Genomic DNA, 22346 nt, shown 5'->3' with positions numbered 1-22346 from the left:
AGAGCGTCTGCTAAATGACTAAAATGTAAATGTAAAATTTGTGTATAGATTGTGTATAGATTGCTGAGGATTTATTTTTATTTAATCCGTTGAAAACACAGGATTGTGTTGAGGCACAGATCTGGGGAGGGGTACCAAAACATTTCTGCAGCATTGAAGGTCCCCAAGAACACAGTGGCCTTCATCATTCTTAAATGGAAGAAGTTTGGAACCACCAAGACTCTTCCTAGAGCTGGCCACCCGGCCAAACTGAGCAATCAGGGGAGAATGGCCTTGGTCAAGGAGGTGACCAAGAACCCGATGGTCACTCTGAAAGAGCTCTAGAGTTCCTCTATGGAGATGGGAGAAACTTCCAGAAGGACAACCATCTCTGCCGCACTCCACCAATCAGGCCTTTATGGTAGAGTGGCAAGACGGAAGCCACTCCTCAGTAAAAGGCACATGACAGCCTGCTTGGAGTTTGCCAAAAGGCACCTAAAGACTCTCAGACCATGAGAAACAAGATTGAACTCTTTGGCCTGAATGCCAAGCATCACATCTGGAGGAAACCTGGCACCATCCCTGCAGTGAAGCATGCTGGTGCCAACATCGCGCTATGGGAGATTTTTCAGCGGCAGGGACTGGAAGACTAGTCAGGATCGAGGCAAAGATGAACGGAGCAAAGTACAGAGAGATCCTTGATCCAGAGCGCTCAGGAACTCAGACTGGGGTGAAGGTTCACCTTCCAACAGGACAACGACCCTAAGCACACAGCCAAGACAACACAGGAGTGGCTTCGGGACAAGTCTCTGAATGTCCTGGAATGGCCCAGTCAGAGCCTGGACTTGAACCTGATCGAACATCTCTGGAGAGACCTGAAAATAGCTGTGCAGCAACACTCCCCATCCAACCTGACAGAGCTTGAGGGGATCTGCAGAGAAAAATGGGAGGAACTCCCCAAATACAGGAGTGCCAAGCTTGTAGCGTCATACCCAAGAAGACTCAATGCTGTAATCACTGCCAAAGGTGCTTCAACAAAGTACTGAGTAAAGGGTCTGAATACTTATTTAAATGTGATATTTCAGTTTTTTTAATTGTAATTAATGTGCAAAATTTCAAAACAATTTTTGCTTTGTCATTATGGGGTATTGTGTGTAGATTGATGAGGGAAAAAAACTATTTAATCAATTTTAGAATAAGGCTGTAACGTTACAAACTGTGGAAAATGTCAAGGGGTCTGAATACTTTCCGAAGGCACTGTATGTCTAGGGAGGCTGTGGAAAGCAAAAAGATAAATGTCGCTTTCCACCACATTAGACAATAAAATCCATATTCATTGTCATCATCATCATCATCCAGACTCTCTGTATCCCTCCTCCCCAGGTGCGGCAGCGTTGTCGGGGGCTGTGACTCACACAGTGTCGACGGCGGTCATCGTGTTTGAGCTGACGGGTCAGATCAGCCACATCCTGCCTGTGATGATAGCGGTGATCTTGGCCAACGCCGTAGCCCAGTCCCTCCAGCCCTCGCTATATGACTCTATCATCAGGATCAAGAAACTACCCTACCTCCCTGAGCTTGGTATGGGGCACCACGAGTGAGTCTCTGTTCATCTGTTTGTGTCTCAATCTCCCTCACTTTATATTATACTCCCTCTATTCTTTGTTCTCTTATTTTTTCCAACTTTCTTCCGGACATTTCATTCTTACCCTACCTCCCTCTTCTCCCCTGTTCTCCTACTCTCCTCCTTCAGGAAGTATAACGTCCGTGTGGAGGACATCATGGTTAGAGACGTGCGTTACATCACTCTCTCCTCCTCCTATCGAGATGTACAGGAGGTCCTGCTGACTGGACAGCTCAAAGCACTGGCCCTGGTCGAGTCCACGGGTAAGGATGTGTGTATAGTCTGCTATAATTTCAAGATGCATCCTTCCTCCATTACACATTGTCACTCTCTACTGCTTCCCTTTTTCTCTCCCACGTCTTCCAGCTTTTTGACTTTCTGTCCTATTCCATCTATTCTGTACTCTGCTTAGTACGCTCCCTTACTGTTTCCTCTTTCACTCTTCTCTTTTCTCTCCCATATCCCTTTTTTTCTCCCCTATCCCCCTATCCCCCGCACCCTTTTTCTCTTTCTCTGTCTTCTCCCCCTTATTATCCTTTGCTATTTTCTCTCCCATTTTCCTCTCTCTCTTTCTTTCCCCACTTTATCATCCTATCCCTCTCTCCCCTTCCTCTCTCCCTCTTTCTCTCTGTCCTCCAGATTCTATGATCCTGTTGGGTTCTATAGAGCGCTCTCAGCTCCAGTCACTCCTGTCCCTCCAGCTGGGTCCATCGCGCAGGCTAGACCACCTCCGGAGGCACGCCAAGGACAATGACACACATACACTGGACACACACACACACCTGTCCAACCTGGGCACCATGGACATTCCCCTAAGCCCACCCTGCACACACACACATTCCAACAGCACCAATACCAGCGCACGCCATGGGGTCCGCTTCGTGGTGAGTGTAGCGGAGGTGAGTCGGACTCACGCTCGCGTGATGAGGTAGCACTGCCTGCGACTTAGTCACTGTCACCCTCGAGTGTGGGGGGTAGGTAGGGAAGTTATGTTTCATTACACATAATGTGTGGATAGGTGTTGGGACTTACATTGATTACAGTAAATGGTTACAGTAAATGTGTGAGTTAAGTAAGTGTTTTACAGTGTATTACAGAGTGTGGTGTGGGCTGGTTTGGTATGTTTGGTAAAGGACGTCTGTGAAGGTTGTCTGATTTCAGTATCAAATCAAATCAAATGTTATTGGTCACATACACATATTTAGCAGATGTTATTGCAGGTGTAGTGAAATGCTTGTGTTCCTAGCTCCAACCATGCAGTAATATTGAATAATTCACAACAATACACACAAATCTACAAGTAAAAGAATGGAATTAAGAAATATATAAATATTAGGACGAGCAATGTCGGAGTGGCATTGACTAAAATACAGTAGAATAGAATAAAGTATATACTTATGAGATGAGTAAAGCAGTATGTGAACATTATTAAAGTGGCCAGTGATTCCATGTCTATGTATATAGGGCAGCAGCCTCTAAGGTGCAGGGTTGAGTAACCGGTTGGTAGCCAGCTAGTGATGGCTATTTAACAGTCTGATGGCCTTGATATAGAAGCTGTTATTTAGTCTCTCGGTTCCAACATTGATTCATCTGTACTGACCTCGCTTTCTGGTTGATAACGGGGTGAACAGGCCGTGGCTCGGGTGTTTGATGTCCTTGATGATCTTTTTGGCCTTCCTGTGACATCTGGTGCTGTAGGTATCCTGGAGGGCAGGCAGTGTGCCCCCGGTGATGCATTGGGCAGACTGCACCACCCTCTGGAGAGCCCTGCGGTAGCGGGCGGTGCAGTTGCCGTACCAGGCGGTGATACAGCCCGACAGAATGCTCTCAATTGTGCATCTGTAAAAGTTTGTGAGGGTCTTAGGGGCCAAGCTGAATTTCTTCAGCCTCCTGAGGTTGAAGAGGCACTGTTGCACCTTCTTCACCACACTCTGTGTGGGTGGACCATTTCAGATTGTCAGTGACGTGTACGCCGAGGAACTTGAAGCTTATCACCTCTCCACTGCTGTCCCTTCGATGTTGATAGGGGTGTGCTCCCTCTGCTGTTTCCTGAAGTCCACGATCAGCTCTTTCATTTTGTTGACATTGAGGCAGAGGTTATTTTCCTGGCACCACTCCACCAGGGCCCTTTCCTCCTCCCTGTAGGCTGTCTCGTCATTGTTGTTAATCAGGCCTACTACTGTTGTGTACTCTGCAAACTTGATGATTGAGTTGGAGGTGTGTTTGGCCACGCAGTCATGGGTGAACAGGGAGTACAGGAGGGGGTGGATCATTCACCCTTGTGGGACCCCTGTGTTGAGGATCAGCGGGGTGGAGATGTTGTTTCCTACCTTCACCACCTGGGGGTGACCCGTCAGGAAGTCCAGGAGCCAGTTGCACAGGGCGTAGTTCAGCCCCAAGGTCCCGAGCTTAATGATGAGCACTATGGTATTGAAGGCTGAGCTGTAGTCAATGAACAGCATTCTTACATAGGTATTCCTCTTGTCCAGATGGGATAGGGAAGTGTGCAGTGCAATGGCATCGTCTGTTGATCTATTGGGGCAGTAAGCAAATTGAAGTGGGTCTAGGGTGTCAGGTAAGGTAGAGGTGATATGATCTTTAACTAGCCTCTCAAAGCACTTCATGATGACAGAAGTGAGTGCTACGGAGCGATAGTCATTGAGTTCAGTTACCTTTGTTCCTTTTTTTTACCCCCTTTTTCTCCCCAATTTTGTGGTATCCAATTGGTAGTTACAGTCTTATCTCATATCTGAAACTCCCGTACGGACTCGGGAGAGGCGAAGGTCGAGAGCCGTGCGTTCTCTGAAACACAACCTAACCAAGCCGAACTGCTTCTTGACACAATGCCCACCTAACCTGGAAGCCAGCCGCACCAATGTGTCAGAGAAAACAACACCTGGCGCCCATGCCAGCGTGCACTGCGCCCGGCCCGCCACAGGAGTCGCTAGTGGGCGATGGGACAAGGACATCCCTTCCCGGCTAAACCCTCCCCTCACCCGGACGACGGGGGGTCAATTGTGCGCCGCCCCAGGGGTCTCCCGGTCGCGGCCAGCTGTGACAGAGCCTGGACTCGAACCCAGAATCTCTAGTGGCACAGCTAGCACTGCGATGCAGTGCCTTAGACCACCGCGCCATTCGGGTGGACATCTTGAAGCAAGTGGGGACAGCAGACTGGGATAGGGAGAGATTGAATATGTCCGTAAACACTCCAGCCAGCTAGTCTGCGCATGCTCTGATGACGCTGCTAGGGATGCCATCTGGGCCGGCAGCCTTGCGAGGGTTAACACGCATAAATGTCTTACTCACGTTGGCCACAGAGAACGAGAGCCCACATTCCTTGGGGGTGGGCCGCATTGGTGGCACTGTGTTATCCTTAAAGAAGATGTTTGGCTTGTCCGGAAGCAAGACTTCGGTGTCCGCAATGTGGATGGTTTTCCTTTTGTAATCCGTAATTGCCTGTAGACCCTGCCGCATACGTCTCATGTTTGAGCTGTTGAATTGTGACTTCACTTTGTCTCTGTGCTGACATTTTGCCATATTCCCAGTCACCTTGCCATGGTTAAATGCGATGGTTTGTGCTTTCAGTTTTGTGTGAATGCTGCCATCTATCCATGGTTTCTGGTTTGGGTAGGTTTTAATAGTCACAGTTGGAACAACTTCCCCTATACACTTCCTAATGAACTCAGTCACCATGTCCGTGTATACGTCAATGTTATTCTCAGAGGCTACCCGGAACATATCCCAGTCTGTGATATCAAAACAATCTTGAAGCATGGATTCTGATTGGTCAGACCAGCGTTGAGAAGACCTTAGCACGCGTACTTCCTGTTTGCGTTTCTGCCTATAGGAAGGGAGGAGCAAAATGGAGTTGTGATCTGATTTGCTGAGAGGGAGGGCTTGGGAGGCCTTGTAGGCATCTCAAAAAGGGGAGTAGCAATGGTCAAGTGTTTTCCAGAGCGAGTACAACAGTCAATGTGTTGATAGAACTTCGATAGTGTTTTCCTCAAATATTCTTTGTTAAAATCCCCATCAACAATAAATACGGCCTCAGGATATGTGGTTTCCAGTTTGCATAAAGTCGAGTGTAGTTCCTTGATGACTGTTGTGGTATCGGCTTGAGGGGGAATATAAACGGCTGTGACTATAACCAAAGAGAATTATCTTTGGTTGTGAGGTATTCTAGGTTGGGTGAACAAAAGGACTTGAGTTTCTGTATGTTATCACAGTCACACAATCAAATCAAAGTTTATTTGTCACTTGTGCCGAATACAACAGGTGTAGACCTTACAGTGAAATGCTTACTTACAGGCTCTAACCAATAGTGCAAAAAAAGGTATTAGGTGAACAATAGGTAAGTAAAGAAATAAAAACAACAGTAAAAAGGCAGTGAAAAACAGTACACCACCGCTTTTCTTCTTCCCGGGTAGTTCTTTATTCCTGTCTGCGCAATGTACTAAGAACCCAGCTGCCTGTATGGACGGGGACAGTATATCTCGAGAGAGCCATGATTCCGTAAAACAGAGTATGTTACAGTCCCTGATGTCTCTCTGGAAGGAGATCCTCTCCCTGAGCTCATCTACTTTATTGTACAGAGACTGAATATTAGCGAGTAATATACTCAAAAGCGGTGGTGTGCACGCCTCCTGGGTCGGACTAGAAGTTACTCTGAATACCTCTTCTCCACCGGCGGCGTCGTGGAGCAGCCTCTGGGATAAGTTCAGTTGCCCTGGGGGGTACGAACAAAGGATCCAATTCAGGAAAGTCGTATTCCTGGTTGTAATACTGGTGAGTTACCGCCGCTCTGATATCCAAAAGTTATTTTTCGGCTATATGTAATAACACAAACTTCTGGGCTAATACTATAAGAAATAACACACACAAAAAAAATACTGCAAGTTGCTTAGGAGCTAGAAGCAGAGCTGCCATGTCTGTCGGCGCCATCTTACTTCAACATGCCATTCTCAACATTCTACTCTCTAAAGTACCTCTAACTCCGCTGTATGTGTGCTTTGTGTGTGCGTACGTCTGTGCCTGTACGTGTGCGTGCTTGCGTGTGTGTACACATGTATCATGTGTAGAGCTGTGGGGGTCATGACTGCCGGTCTCATGGTAATTGACTGATATTTAACAAACACATTTAGCATCTCCAGGCCTCCACACATACAAGCCGCTGATGCGTGCCTTTGGAACCTCTATATTAAAAAAAAAAATATTAAAAAAAGGATAATAAATCCATTTAATATAGCCTACACCATCACAATAAATCCATTATTTATTTTAGGCAGGTCTAAACAAACATTACGATATGAAGAAAATGTATTTCAGAAGAACAGAATATGAGTTGGCCTACTGTATGTTATCTTGCTGTGTGCCATGCCATAGGCTGTAGGCTTGTTCATTTAGCAAACAAGATATGCTAAAAGCCCCATGCCATTATGTTATATTATATGATTTTATAGTAAGAATAATATAATTGAACTTTGAATAAAATAGAAAGGATATTTTTCCCATTCCTGAGCGAGTGCATATGAAGTGGCTATATGTTGAGCGTAAAAGTGTTAATTTGAAACTGGTCCTATATGCTAGATTTAGAGTAATTTGGCAACTTTAGTTGTGAATGATACAAACCTTAGAATGTCTTAGAAATCAAAACATATATGGGCTGCATGATAGACTATAGGCTATTGATGATTAGAGAAAGTCACAAAAAAAACTTGCTCTCTGTTCCTTGCCTCAGGCTGCACACGCTGTTCTCTCATCAAGTGATCATATTTTCACCCATCAGACTATTCTCAATTTAACTTTGTATGTCAAATTTGTTTGGATTTAGAATGGTGCATTTAACAAATGGACAGGAATAGGAGCAGGGGAAAAATACATGTTATCTGTATGCACTCAAATAGCAAATAGAGGCCGCGTTTTTTCAATCATACCAGGTAGGCTACTCCGGTCTTACAATGGAGCATGTGCTTAATATTAGCAGCTGAGAAATAAATATAGTAGCAGCTGGGATCCTCTTTTTAGTGGCAACCATCAACACTCTGCTTTCACACAGGACTGTGTATAGAAATGTCTGGGCTTATAAGAACACTTACTTCAGTGAGGTGAGTTTTAAAAGCATGATACAATTTGATGATAAGTGTTTGATGTGATTTTAGATTGCATTTGCATTGATGTCAGAGTAGTTAGAGGGACAATACAGTGCTGAGTACCAGACCATTATGACCTGATGGTCATTGGCCAGTTGGGTGAGTGCATAAGAGGAGATTACCGTGACTCAACGGTCACGTGGAATTTGATTGTGGTCTTGACTCATGAATGCTGCTGTGGCAGTAATACGGTCACCGCAACAGCCCTAATCATGTGTCTCTATCTAGATCTCAACAGAGGAGTCCTCCTTCAGCCAAGCTGGGTCCATCTCTCAGCTGCCACTCAAGTCGGCTATGAAAACTGTCCCTACTACTCACAACACTGAGGCAACCAACAGTATGCACACTCTCTCAATGAACAGAGACACGCTGACTCCGTCTCCTCTGTCAGGCTCTCAGCAGACCCTCTCCTGTGGTGACCCTGAAAGAGAGCTACTCGAGGTGTGTGTGTGTGCGTGCGTGTGTGTGCGTGTCTATTCTTGTATCCTCATATGCTACCTCAACCTCTACTTTCTTCTCAGAGAATCTTAATGTTGTCCTAACATTGTGCTAATGATGTGTTTGCTACTCCCTTCCCTCCCTGACTGTAAGAGCCTGGCAGAGCTGGAGGGTCCTGAAAGTAGGCGGCCCAAACGCGTCAGGATCTCCATGGCGGCGGTAAGACTGCCACCCTTCTTAGAGACAGTTGCCAAGTAACCGTTGCCTAGCGACCTAGCATTGAGCAAGTGACCGATCCAAATCATTTTGAGTACTTCTACCAACCCAAAATATACTGTAGCTTTCATAGCACTTGAGTGAGTGAAAGGGAGAGACCGAGAGAGAGGGAATGAGTAATGAAGGGAGAGATTGGAGTAGGAAAGGAGAGACAGCGAGGGAGAGAAGGAGAGAAGAAGGCAAAGTTGACCGAACCTGAGTTGAAACCGGAGTCATTTTAGTGATTCATCTGATTATTTAGCCAAAAAGCTCAATCAACAGTGAGTAGTTACAGGGGCAGAAGCATGTACTTCTGAATGTGGTTATGTGTTAGTGTTGTTGTTTGTTATGTGTTGTTGTTTGTTATGTGTTAGTCTTTCATTCTCGTATGCAGTGGTGGTATGTTAATTAAGGAAATATTGTATATTAGTGCATGTGCCCGTTCCACATGTATGTATGCCGGTGTAACATAGATATAGTTAGAGGATGCAACATTGTATCAGTCCCATTTGTGGTGTCTGTGAGAGCATGGGCAGTGCAATTGAAGCCATCTCCATAGAGCTCGCCAGCTTGTAGTCCTGGCCATTAGTATGGGGGACATTAATGGGGAAAGAATGGGGTTTTAGGATATATGCCGAAAAGAAGGCCTGAGGTTAACACAGGCTTAGGAGATCTTATACGTTTGTTATCAAATGTTATTAGTCACATGCTCTGAATACAACAGGTGTAGACCTTACAGTGAAATGCTTACTTACAAGCCCCTAACCGACAGTGTAGTTTCAAAAAATACGGATAAGAGATAAAAGTAACAAGTAATTAAAAGGAGCAGTAAAAAATAACAATAAACAGTTGAAGTAGGAAGTTTATATACAGCTTAGCCAAATACATTTAAACTCAGTTTTTCACAATTCCTGACAATTAATCCTAGTAAAAAGTCCCTGTCTTAGGTCAGTTAGGATCACCACTTTATTTTAAGAATGTGAAATGTCAGAATAATAGTAGAGGGAATTATTTATTTCAGCTTTTATTTCTTTCATCACATTCCCAGTGGGTCAGAAGTTTACATGCACTCAATTAGTATTTGGTAGCGTTGCCTTTAAATTGTTTAACTTGGGTCAAATGTTTCCGGTAGCCTTCCACAAGCTTCCCACAATAAGTTGGGTGAATTTTGGCCCATTCCTCCTGACAGAGCTGGTGTAACTGAGTCTGGTTTGTAGGCCTCCTTGCTCGCACATGCTTTTTCAGTTCTGCCCACAAATTTTCTAAAGGTTTGAGGTCAAGTCTTTGTGATGGTCAGTCCAATACCTTGACTTTGTTGTCCTTAAGCCATTTTGCCACAACTTTGGAAGTATGCTTGGGGTCATTGTCCATTTGGAAGACCCATTTGCGACCAAGCTTTAACTTCCTGACTGATGTCTTGAGATGTTGCTTCAATATATCCACATCATTTTCCTGCCTCATGATGACCTCTATTTTGTGAAGTGCGCCTGTCCCTCCTGCAGTAAATCACCCCCACAACATGATGCTGCCACCCCCGTGCTTCACAGGTGGGATGGTGTTCTTCGGCTTGCAAGCCTCCCCCTATTTCCTCCAAACATAAGGATGGTCATTATGGCCAAATAGTTCTATTTTTGTTTCATCAGACCAGAGGACATTTCTCCAAACAGTACAGTCTTTGTCACCATGTGCAGTTGGAAACCGTAGTCTGGCTTTTTTATGGCGGTTTTAGAGCAGTGGCTTCTTCCTTGCAGAGCGGCCTTTCAGGTTATGTTGATATAGGACTCGTTTTACTGTGGATATAGATACTTTTGTACCGGTTTCCTCCAGCATCTTCACAAGGTCCTTTGCTGTTGTTCTGGGATTGATTTACACTTTTTGCACCAAAGTACGTTCATCTCTAGGTGACAGAACACGTCTCCTTCCTGAGTGGTATGGCGGCTGCGTGGTCCCATGGTGTTTATACTTGCGTACTATTGTTTGTACAGATGAACGTGGTACCTTCAGGCGTTTTGAAATTGCTCCCAAGGATGAACCAGACTTGTGGAGGTCTACAATATTTTTTCTGAGGTCTTGGCTGATTTCTTTTGATTTTCCCATGATGTCAAGCAAAGAGGCACTGAGTTTGAAGATAGGCCTTGAAATACATCCACATGTACACCTCCAATTGACTCAAATGATGTCAATTAGCCTAACAGAAGCTTCTAAAGCCATGACATCATTTTCAGGAATTTTCCAAGCTGTTTAAAGGCACAGTCAACTTAGTGTATGTAAACTTCTGACCCGCTGGAATTGTGATACAGTGAATTATAAGTGAAATAATCTGTCTGTAAACAATTGTTGGAAAAATTACTTGTGTCATGCACAAAGTAGATGTCCTAACCGACTTGCCAAAACTATAGTTTGTTAACAAGAAATTTGTGGAGTGGTTGAAAAACGAGTTTTAGTGACTCCAACCTAAGTGCATGTAAACTTCTGACTTCAACTATATACAGTGGGGTGCCGGTACAGAGTCAATGTGCTGGGTCACCGGTTAGTTGAGGTAGTATGTACATGTAGGTAGAGTTAATTAAAGTGACTATGCATAGATGACAACAGAGAGTGGCAATGGTGTGGAGGGGGGGGGGGGGCAATATGAATAGTCTGGGTAGCCATTTGACTAGATGTTCAGGAGTCTTATGGCTTGGGGGTAGAAGCTGTTTAGAAGCCTCTTGAACCTAGACTTGGCGCTCCGGTACCGCTTGCCATGCGGTAGCAGAGAGAACAGTCTATGACTACGGTGGCTGGAGTCTTTGACAATTTTCTGGGCCTTCCTCTGACACCGCCTGGTATAGAGGTCCTGGATGGCAGGAAGCTTGGCACCAGTGATGTACTGGGCTGTTAGTACTACCCTCTGTAGTGCCTTGCGGTCGGAGGACGAGCAGTTGCCGTACCAGGCAGTGATGCAACCAGTCAGGCTGCTCTTGATGGTGCAGCTGTAGAACCCTTTGAGGATCTGAGGACCCATGCCAAATCTGTTCAGTCTCCTGAGGGGAATAGGTTTTGTCATGCCCGCATGTCATGGTGTGCTTGGACCATGTTAGTTTGTTGTTGATGTGGACACCAAGGAACTTGAAGCTCTCAACCTGCTCCACTGCAGCCCCGTCGATGAGAATGGGGGCGTGCTCTGTCCTCTTTTTTCTATGAGATAATATCAGTCAGTTAACATGACGTTTAGGAATTATGAAGCCTTTATGTGCTTGTCTTGATTACATAAATGCAAATTCACAGAAAGTGATGTTAGCTGAGGAAGGATGAGGATCTCTGAAGCTGATGATCTCATAGAACAAAACTTATAAGATCTCTTAAGCCTCTGTTTACCACAGACCTGATTTTCAGCATTTATTTAAAAAATAATACAAAAATAAAAATAAAATCATTTCCCCATAGGCTTTGCACAACGAGCCATGGCAGAGTTAGCCTCCGTTAGTGCCTATAAAAAGATGCCATTACTTTTGCTCTCTATTTTGAAGTAGTCCATTTTCTTCTTCTACTACTTCTATTAGTTTGTTGTTGTTGTATTTATTAGGGATCCCCATTAGCTGTTGCCAAGGCAGCAGCTACTCTTCCTGGTGTCCAAACACATTAAGGCACTTACATTACATAAACAAAAGATAAACAGTACATCATAGTTGGTTAACAAATTGAAAGGGTGCATAATGCTACCTGGAGTGTGTTATTTGAACAGGTAAAAAGCCAAGGTTGGCGATTTACTGCCTCCTGCAGTTATGGAATGTTTTCTCACAAGTATAATTCATTGGCTGATCCCTCCTGAGGGACCTGGATGGAATTATGTGATTCTTCTGGAAGTCCCACCCAGTTGACTACTTAAACATGGTGAAAGTACTCAATGGCGGTGCCCACGCTAAAACTGGCTTTTGGGCAGTAGAATCCTTTATATGTCTCTATGGGGTGTAACCACTGTCTCTCTTTGTTTTCAGGAGTCTCCTGAAGTCGAGGATGACATGACCACAAACGAAGTAAGACTGAACACAAATTGGTTAACTGTCATGTCAGTCAATAACTTAAAAATGCAGTGATTGGTTGTATGAGTTTGTCAACAAGGCAGCATGGTGCATTGTCCAGAATCATACAACATCTCTTTTCCATAAAATAAATGTTAGAATTTTCTGACACATTTTCATTGGGAAGGCAGATAAAGCATGTTTTATCCAAAGCAATCCCTTTAGCATGGGAAACACAGAATCCTACTAATTACTACACGTTTAATTACATCACTTTTGTCTTGAGCCGACTTCACCGTCGGACAGAGCGGGGCACAATGGCTCACACCTGGCAGCAACCCGGTTCCAAATTGAATGTAATTAACTTTCAGCCGGTGCAAAACATTCCAACACGTGCGCCCGGCGAAGTTAATCTAACCCACTCATTGGTTGAGAGTTCTGAATCCCCTACCACAGATAGCGGAGTGGGAGGAGCAACAGTTGGACGAGCCAGTGGATTTCAACAACTGCAAGATTGACCCAGCCCCTTTTCAGCTGGTGGAGAGGACATCTCTGCATAAGGTGTGTCATCATCAGTTCACCTGTCAATCAACCTGTCCCTTATCAATCTGCACAACCAACCTAGCTGTCATCCGTTATTTTTGGAGGAATGCTTTAGTTTATAATGCTTAAGTGTCATTGAATCCACTGGATAAGAGTGTCTGCTAAATTACTCAGATCTAATACCAGGCAACAAGTAAATTGTAAATTGATGGGGTTGCTGACAGAAATGTGATGGCACGCAGCTCCACTAGACCAGAGCCTTCCATTACAAATAGAAGGCTCTGCACTAGACTGAGATTTTTTGAGTAGTCAATTTGTTCTCATTGACATTTTAATGGATGTCATCTATTGCTCTTTCTCCACTCTCTCTCTCTCTCATTCTCTCTTTCTCTCCGTACCCCAATATGAATGTAGCTACGATATACTACTGTTCAAAAGTTTGGGGTCACTTACAAATATCCTTGTTTTTTAAAGAAAAGCCATTTTCTTTGTTCCAATGGCACGTTGTTTGCTAATCCAAGTTGATCATTTTAAAAGGCTAATTGATCATTAGAAAACCCTTTTGCAATTATGTTAGCACAGCTGAAAACTGTTGTCCTGATTTAAAGAAGCAATAAAACTGGCCTTCTTTAGACTAGCTGAGTATCTGGAGCATCAGCATTTGTGTGTTCGATTACAGGCTCAAAATCGCCAGAAACAAAGACCTTTCTTCTGAAACTCATCAGTCTATTCTTGTTCTGAGAAATGAAGGCTATTCCATGCGAGAAATTGCCAAGAAACTGAAGATCTCGTACAACGCTGTACGAGGCCAGCATCCCGGAGTCGCCTCTTCACTTCACTAAACTTGGATTAGCTAACACAATGTACCATTGTAACACAGGAGTGATGGTTGCTGATAATGGGCCTCTTTACACCTATGCAGATATTCCATTAAAAATCAGCCGTTTCTAGCTACAATAATCATTTCCAACATTAACAATGTCTACACTGTATTTCTGATCAATTTGATGTTATTGTAATGAACAAAAAATGTGCTTTTCTTTCAAAAACAAGGACATTTCTAAGTGACCCCAAACTTTTGAACGGCAGTGTAAATACAGCACTTATAGGCCATTTCATCTAAAGTGGGACCCTCCTTTCTCTTCCCTCTCCTTTTGTTTTATCCCTCTATCTGGTCATGTTGTTCCTTCTAATCTGCTCTACCCTCTCTGTCTCGTGCTCTCTCTTTCTCATTCTCTTTCTTCAGACTCACACCATATTCTCTCTGCTGGGGCTGGACCATGCCTATGTGACCAGTACTGGACGACTGGTGGGAGTCGTCTCCCTCAGGGAGGTGGGTGTTCCTGTGCACTAGAACTCTGATGCCACTGTGATGTCATGTAGTTTGATTAGTTTCTATTTTCAACACTGTTGTCATCATGCTATGAGTGATTGAGGGCAGTTCACCTTAAAATCCCGACAAGCACATCACAGGAAACCTTCCTGTTTACTTTGGCTGTGATTGTGTTTGAATATTGTCATCACCTTAGATCAGTTCTAAGGACAATATTGCGCTTCATGAATCAGCAGTAACCTCAGGCTAATCAATTTGCTCATTACAGAAATTACTGCAGATTAAGGTTGCTTTGGCAACAGTCCTGTAAGTTTGGAGATCTAATCAAAAGTGTAATATGAATCACCACATTGTTTACTCCATAATGTTCCATCCTCTCTTCTTTCCATCCTCTCCCCCATCTTTTGTCATCCTTGCTCCTTATTTTATTCCTCCATCTCTACCTCTCCTCTCTCTGTCCAATGTCTAGCTTCGTAAGGCCATAGAAGGCTCAGTGACCGTGACAGGAGTGAAAGTTCGCCCCCCACTGGCCAGTTTCCGTGACAGCGGCAACAACACCACCAGCGTTTCGGAGGTGACAGAGCTACACAAGCTTTGGAACCGCCACAGAGGCCTCTCATTACCACGGGAACCCACCCCACCTGACATGGAGGACCAATTGGACGATATGTATGAGGAGAGTCCTGTCCACTTCACACAGGACCAATCAGATTTGGAGTTTGAAACCAGCCCCGCTGACAATACGGACCTGCCATCGGAATTGGTTCTTCAGGAAAGCCTCTCACTAACAGAGGACCAAACAGAAGAGTTTATCTTAGAGTGCAGCCCTTCCCACACTGACGAATCAGAGCTGGCCTGTGATTTTGACCCCCCCCACCTCCCTGAGACTTATCAATCGGTGCCGGCGAAGGAACATGGAACCCCGCCCGAGAACATACAGCAAATGGACCAATCAGAACTGCAGTGTGAGCGAAGTCCCACCCGCACTGAGGACCAATCGGAATGACGGACAATTAGATGATTCATGGTTTGAGGTTTCTACAATCTTAGGTCATTTTCACCTCAATCTCTAAACTGGATGTCTGTGTCCACGATGTATTGGTGTGTGTTTGTGGACGTGTTTAACTATTCTTGTGGGGACTTAGTAAACGAATGAAAATATGACCAAATGGGGACATTTTGTTAGTCCCCACAAGGTCAAGTGCTATTTCTAGGGGGTTTAGGATTAAGGTTAGAATTGCCCATGTACCCATCTGGTGCTGACACTACTTTCCCCCAAATGAGTGAGAGAGAGGGTGAGTCAGATCAGAAGGAACAACATGACCAGACAAAGGGAAGAGAAAGGAGGGTGCCACTTTGGATTAAGTTTCCCCAAAAAATCTATGTGCTGTATTTACATGGTAGCTACATTCATATCTAAGGTGAGGACTTTAAAGTGGGATGGAAAAGGGATATTTAAGACAAAATGATAAGTAACTACCTTAAGGCAGCTGAGAAAAGACCAACACATTGACATCGCTCAGTCATAAAATGCCACCACCACAGGGTTAAGAACATTTGTGAAGCACATTGTAATTAACATGCATTTACCTCAAAGTACATGTAGCCTTGTCTGGCGTTAAGGTAGTAGGACAGATGTTAGAGAGTTTCTTGTAACAGTGTTTTGGTCACAGTACATTTTGTATCATTACATTCCTAGCGATAGGTAATGATTTTTCACATTGTTCCTACTGTACTGAGTGTTAAACATGTCTCTGGAATGATTTTAGTGTTAATGACAGGAAACTTTGGTTATGTGGAGAGACAACAGTGAAACTCAGAATACATCAAAGTTAAGCACGTGCACACTCACATAGTAATACATATTTGTTCACCAACATAATATTCCTAAAACATAGCACACTGAACATGATTTATACAGTCTGCCTGGCCTCAAAACCATTTTAGAAATATGTACTATCAACTTAGAAGCACAGTCATAACTCTCCAAGTCCGCAGATGAGCAATAAAAGCCTTGGTTGAAAAATTAAACTGTGTGTGTGTGACTGTTCTCCACTGTCTCATAAAATGGGTTCATTCAAGACGGATGTTAAATCACTGACAGTTTTGAGCCATAGAATTAAAATATATTATGTAAAACTATGCTATCACAACTTTGGTCCATTTTCATCTTAATGAAAAATCAGTTGTGCAATAATTTGTCTTTTGTATGCAGATAGAATGTGAAGTAGTGCTCAGCATATAAAATATGTAAAAGGAGTTTAATGTAGTGTAATAAGCCCGACGTTTCTCTCTTTATATTGCCCCGGCCTGTATATGCATTGTACATATGAAAATAGATTATGACGGAAATCTTCGCACACTCTTGTGTATAGGGCATAGGAGAATATGCATTTGAGATTAACAGCCATTGTTATTTTTCAGAGAACATGACAATTTTTTTTTTTTGTACATCAGCGATGGATTAAATTAACAAAACTTTGAGATGTAACTCTGCTCTGTGTGTGTGTGTGTGTGCTTGTGTTGGGCAATTTCCCCTTGTCTCCTATCAGAGATGGGGGGGGGGGGGGGGGGGGATTATCAAAGAGTGAAAATCCATTAAAAAAAAAAAATCATGTTTATTTATCCAGGACAAACCCCATTACATGAGTTCACAGCATTGTCCAACACTTACAATCCATAGAGAACCAATGAAATAAAACTTCACAGAAATGTACAAAACTTTTCTCAGTAATCCAGTTTCAACTCTCAAATACATAGTAACATCAGCCAAGGTTGTGAGAGAAAACGAAGAGGGGAAAAGTGCAGGGAGACGAGAGCTGAGACAAAGGGAAGGAAGGATGATAAGTAAAGGCCAGACATCACTAAGTTACATAGTGTCTACAGAATGTTCAAAATAGATTAAATAGATTTTTTTCCTCACCCATCTACACAAAATACACCATAATGACAAATGTTTGCAAATTTATTGAAAATGAAATACAGAAATCTCTCGTTTATATAAGTATTCACACCCCTGAGTCAATACATGTTAGAATCACCTTTGGCATTGATAACAGCTGTGATTCTTTCTGGGTACATTTCTAATAGCTTTGCACACCTGGATTGTACAATATTTGCCACAATTATTTTAAATTCTTCAAGCTCTGTCAAGTTGGTTGTTGATCATTGCTAGGGCAGCCATTTTTAAGTCTTGCCATGGATTTTCTCAGGAACATTAAATTCCAATGTATATTTGGCCTTGTGTTTTAGGTTATTCTCCTGCTGAAAGGTGAATTTGTCTCCCAGTGTCTGTTGGAAATCAGACTGAACCAGGTTTTCCTCTAGGATTTTGCCTGTGCTTAGCTCTATTCTGTTTCTTTTCATCCTAAAAAAACTCCCTAGTCCTTGCTGATGACAAGCATACCCTTAACATGACGCAGCTACAACCATGCTTGAAAATACTCAGTAATTTGTATTGAGGACAAAGTTCATTTTTTGCAGATTTACTTTAGTGCCTTATTACAAACAGGATGTTTTGGAATATTTGAGGAAGGATCAACAATATTTGTAACTACAAAATTGTTGATCCATCCTCAGTTTTCTCCTATCACAGCCATTCAACTCTAACTGTTTTAAAGTTACCATTGGCCTCATGGTAGAAACCCTGAGCGGTTTCCTTCCTCTCCGGCATCTGAGTTAAGGACACGTGTCTCTTTGTATTGACTGGGTGTATTGTACACCATCCAAAGTGTAATGAATAACTTCACCATGCTCAAAGGGATATTCAATGTCTGCTTTTTTATTTTTACCCATCCACCAATAGTGGCCCTCCTTTGTGAGGCATTGGAACACCTTCTTGGTCTTGGTGGTTGAATCTGCTTTTGAAATTCACTGCTTGACTGAGGGACCTTACAATTAATTTTATGCGTGGTGTACAGAGATGAGGTGGTCATTCAAAGCATGTTAAACACTATTATTGCAGATTTTTACTCCAGATTTGTACTCCTTGCCATAACAAAGCAGTTGAATACTTGACTCAAGACATTTCAGCTTTTCATTTTTAATTAAATTAAACAAATATATATATATTATATAAAATATAATTCCACTTTGACATTATGGGGTATTGCGTGTAGGCCAATGACACAAAATCTCGATTTAATCAATTTTAAATTCAGGCTGTAACAACAAAATCTGGAATAAGTCAAGGGGTGTGAATAACTTCTGAAGGCAGTGTTTCTAAGAGTTGACAGACTATCCAAGGTGTACACCTACAAGATGAATCATCACATTTAAATGCTCTCCCTCTTCCTTCCACCTTCTCATCTTTTAATGGAACGAAGCCACGCCTGACGAGCCTCTGTCGGAAAATAATCTTCTCTGGCAGGAGTGCCACTCTCTACCCTCCTGAAACACACTCCTATCCTCTTCCTCCTCTCCAAGAGACTCAGAGTGAGAGGTTGAATAGCAGGAGTCAAACCTACTGCTTCATGATTGTCGGCCTCCAGTCAGACTTGTAGAGAATACAGACTTGCAGCAGTGCAGGCTGATCCTCACCATCCACTAGTTCCCCCTCAGTGGGGAATGGGCTAGCCCGGTCACTCTCTGGAGTAGGCAGGTTGTTCTGAGATGTGGGAACAGTGCAGGCTGATCCTCACCATCCACTAGTTCCCCCTCAGTGGGGAATGGGCTAGCCCGGTCACTCTCTGGAGTAGGCGGGTTGTTCTGAGATGTGGGAACAGTGCAGGCTGTTTCTGCTAGAACTTCAAAGCTGTCAGTCTCGGCCTGGAATGGCACTCGGGGCTCGTGGTTGGACGTTGCGGTCTGAGGGAGAATCAAAGTGTCAGAACACCTGGAGATGGATGAGGCGAGAGAGATGGATGGATGAGGCAAGAGGGATGCAGGGATGAGGGGAGGGTGAGTAACAGAGAGGGAAAGAAAGAAGAGAGATATTGGGGCATAGCACAGTCTAGGTGGCACTGATGACTGAAAACAATGAGTATGACAAAGGTATGGAATATTGGGTGATGTGTACTGTATGCATGTGTTTACCTGAGCTGTGGGTAGAGTGAGTGTGTTTCTATTGTTCTGGAGGAACTCCTCGTCATCGTCTTTCTCGTCATCAGCCACATAGGCCCAGGTTTTCAGCTTTGCCTCAGCGATTGCAAACTGCTCTGCCACTCCTGGAGAAGGACACACACACACACACACACACACACACACACACACACACACACACACACACACACACACACACACACACACACACACACACACACACACACACACTACAGGTGGTTATCAAACACACCAAGCACAGGAACAAGTGACAGACAGTAGTCTCAGCGATAGTTAGGGAGTGAACAGTAGAGGCTGTATCACCATGGGGACAGTGAAGTGACAGTTGGAGGAGAGGCTAATTGGCTACCATCGATTGGGCTCTTATAGGACAGGCTGTCATCGCCTAGGTGACAGCAGGAGGGGGCAGGGCACAGATCTAAGCTGTGACATGCAGGGGTTAGAGGAGCGGTGGGACAGGTGTAGGGATGAGAGAGAGGGGGGGTCAGGACACACATATGCAGGTACGTACACACACACGGTGGTGGTCCACTTTACATTTGACCTACAAATCATAGGCTAATGTAAAATTCTAAAATCCACAGAGTGTATTAGCCCACTGCCAGCAGCATACCACTCTGCATCCCACTGCTGGCTTTCCTCTGAAGCTAAGCAGGGTTGGTCCTGGTCGGTCCCTGGATGGGAGACCAGATGATGCTGGAAGTGGTGAAGGAGGCACTCAGGTCTAAGAAAATGTCCCAATGCCCCAGGGCAGTGATTGGGGACATGTGTAGGGTGCTGTATTTCAGATGGATGTTAAACGGGTGTCCTGACTCTGTGTTCACTAAAGATCCCAGGGCACTTATTGTAAGAGTAGAGGAGTTAACCCTGGTGTCCTGGCTGAATTCCCAATCTGACCCTCATACCATCATGGTCACCCCAGCTTACAATTGGCTCATTCATCCCCCTCCTCTCCCCTGTAACTATTCCCCAGGTCATTGCTGTAAATTAGAATGTGTGCTCAGTCAATTTACCATGTAAAATAACGGTTAAATAAATACAAAAAAATGTAACTGCTGAGCACAGATTTCTGATGAGATCCTATTCTGAGCTATTGACGACTAAAAACAAATTGATGGCAGAATTAGTTGGACAATAGAAGCACCAAGGTGTAAACATTACTCTTAAAATATAAAATAGATGAGAAAATATATTAAAAGAGGACAACATTCAATTAGTATGAATTGGTCTGTATCTCTGACACCGGCTCTACTTTACTAGCTGAGCTAGCGGAGGGACATGCACCTGTGGCGAAGCGAGCTTCCTGTAGAGAGTTGCAGTGTGTGCGGAGGGGGTCGGTGGGTTTGGGCCAACCTTTACACTTGAGGTGGGTGACTCTGTAGGGTTTTTGGCTTGGTCACATGGTCCTTCATCGCCTGGGAAATGCCTGGAGAGAGAAAAGTAGGAGGCCTGGATTAGAGAGATGGCCTGTGTGTATCTTTCTGACCCTTACCATTTAAGGAGGATCTGGCCAGAGCAGCAATCTCCTGGATGCTGACTGCCTATCAGCCTATCCAACTACCTCATCCCCATACTGTATTTATTTATCTTGCTCCTTTGCACCCCAGTATCTCTACTTGCACATTCATCTTCTGCACATCTACCATTCCAGTGTTTAATTGTTATATTGTAATTACTTCGCCACCACAGCCTATTTATTGCCTTAACTCCCTTATCTTACCTCATTTGCACTCACTTTTTGTTTTCTTTTTTCTACTGTATTATTGACTGTATGTTTTGTTTATTCCATGTGTAACTCTGTGTTGTTGTGTATGTCGAACTGCTATGCTTTATTCTGGGCCAGGTCGCAGTTGCAAATGAGAACTTGTTCTCAACTAGCCTAACTGGTTAAATAAAGGTGAAATAAAAATACTACTTTTTTTTAAATAAAAATGAAATCGATGTGTGAATAGTGAAAAAAACGGACAATCCTGCATGTGTTTCAGCACCTGGACACTTGACAGCTCCCCAGAGCATGTGATGGTGCAGATCTAACCCTTGATAATGACTCTCAGTTCCATTACACATAAGAGCCATTACATTACACATATAGCCATGCAATTCCATTACACATAAGAGCCAGAGCCATTACACATAAGAGCCAGAGCCATTACACATACGAGCCAGAACATTACACATAAGAGCCATTGGACGAAGGCATCTTCTGTAGGGGGGAGTTTTGTTAAGAGCCGCAACGCTCGGTCTGAACATTAACACGCATCGTTAGAGGTACAGTTCTGAAAGCATAAGGAACTTATCTATCATATCAGCTAGAAATCATGTTCAAAAAACAAAAGGTTAAATTGATACGCCTTTATAGGGTTAAGGGTTCCCATATGGCCATATTTCCTCCTCTAGCTGCCCCCCCCCCTCCCCCACTTAGCCTCCTCTCACCGTCCCTCCCCCTCCCTTACCCTCCTCTCGCCGTCGCCCTCCCTTCCCTCAAACCCCCCCATTACCCTGCTGTCCCCCCCTCCCTTACCCTCCTCTCGCAGGCGGGCTGCAGCGTTCTGGATAAGTTGTATTGGTTTGATGGCACAAGTGGGGAGCCCAACGAACAGCAAGTTGCAGTAGTCCAGACAGGAGATGACAAGGGCCTGGATTAGGACCTGCTCCGCTTCCTGTGTGAGGTAGGGTCGTACTCTATGGATGTTGTAGACTAGAGTACGAGCCTATAGGAGTGAGTCCCTGCTTTGATGTTTGCAGAGAATGACAAGGTGTTTTCCCCTCCCCTTCCTAAAACCACAATGAAATAAAAGTATAGAATACCGATAAAATTGCAACAGATGCAGCTGCATGTCTATCGAATCGATGAAAGGCTTTCTATGGTGCCAGGGCTTAGCTTAGCTTTAGTTAATGGATACATGTTTATTGGTAGGCCTATTTGGTCGTCATTTTCTCAGGTTTAGCCTAACATTTCATGA

The 22346-nt window shown here is 43.9% G+C and overlaps 1 protein-coding gene and 1 long non-coding RNA gene across 2 annotated transcripts in view; one reads left to right on the top strand and one right to left on the bottom strand.

The window, feature by feature from the left end:
• The window catches only part of LOC106599558 (chloride channel protein 2), a 128100-nt gene extending 111747 nt beyond the window's left edge, over window positions 1-16353 (top strand). The window contains exons 16-25 of the mRNA XM_082973343.1: window positions 1363-1576; window positions 1733-1866; window positions 2243-2487; window positions 7981-8089; window positions 8144-8193; window positions 8344-8409; window positions 12426-12461; window positions 12903-13007; window positions 14236-14322; window positions 14792-16353. Of these exons, the coding sequence (XP_082829469.1) occupies window positions 1363-1576; window positions 1733-1866; window positions 2243-2487; window positions 7981-8089; window positions 8144-8193; window positions 8344-8409; window positions 12426-12461; window positions 12903-13007; window positions 14236-14322; window positions 14792-15328 (1583 nt within the window). The 3' untranslated portion in view covers window positions 15329-16353. The remainder of the gene's footprint in view (window positions 1-1362; window positions 1577-1732; window positions 1867-2242; window positions 2488-7980; window positions 8090-8143; window positions 8194-8343; window positions 8410-12425; window positions 12462-12902; window positions 13008-14235; window positions 14323-14791) is intronic.
• A 921-nt stretch (window positions 16354-17274) lies between these two features.
• LOC106599561 (uncharacterized) lies at window positions 17275-21801 on the bottom strand. The gene is made up of 3 exons (XR_001327494.3): window positions 20668-21801; window positions 19357-19487; window positions 17275-19156 (listed from the first exon to the last, which is right to left on the bottom strand). It is a non-coding gene; the product is annotated as an uncharacterized LOC106599561 (long non-coding RNA).
• Between the last annotated feature and the right edge of the window lie 545 nt (window positions 21802-22346).

Source organism: Salmo salar, chromosome 03 (assembly GCF_965601325.2).
Source record: "Salmo salar chromosome 03, fSalSal1, whole genome shotgun sequence".
NCBI lineage: Eukaryota > Metazoa > Chordata > Actinopteri > Salmoniformes > Salmonidae > Salmo > Salmo salar.
The sequence above is the reverse complement of the archived record's forward strand: the minus strand, read 5'-3'. Positions and strand labels throughout refer to the sequence as shown.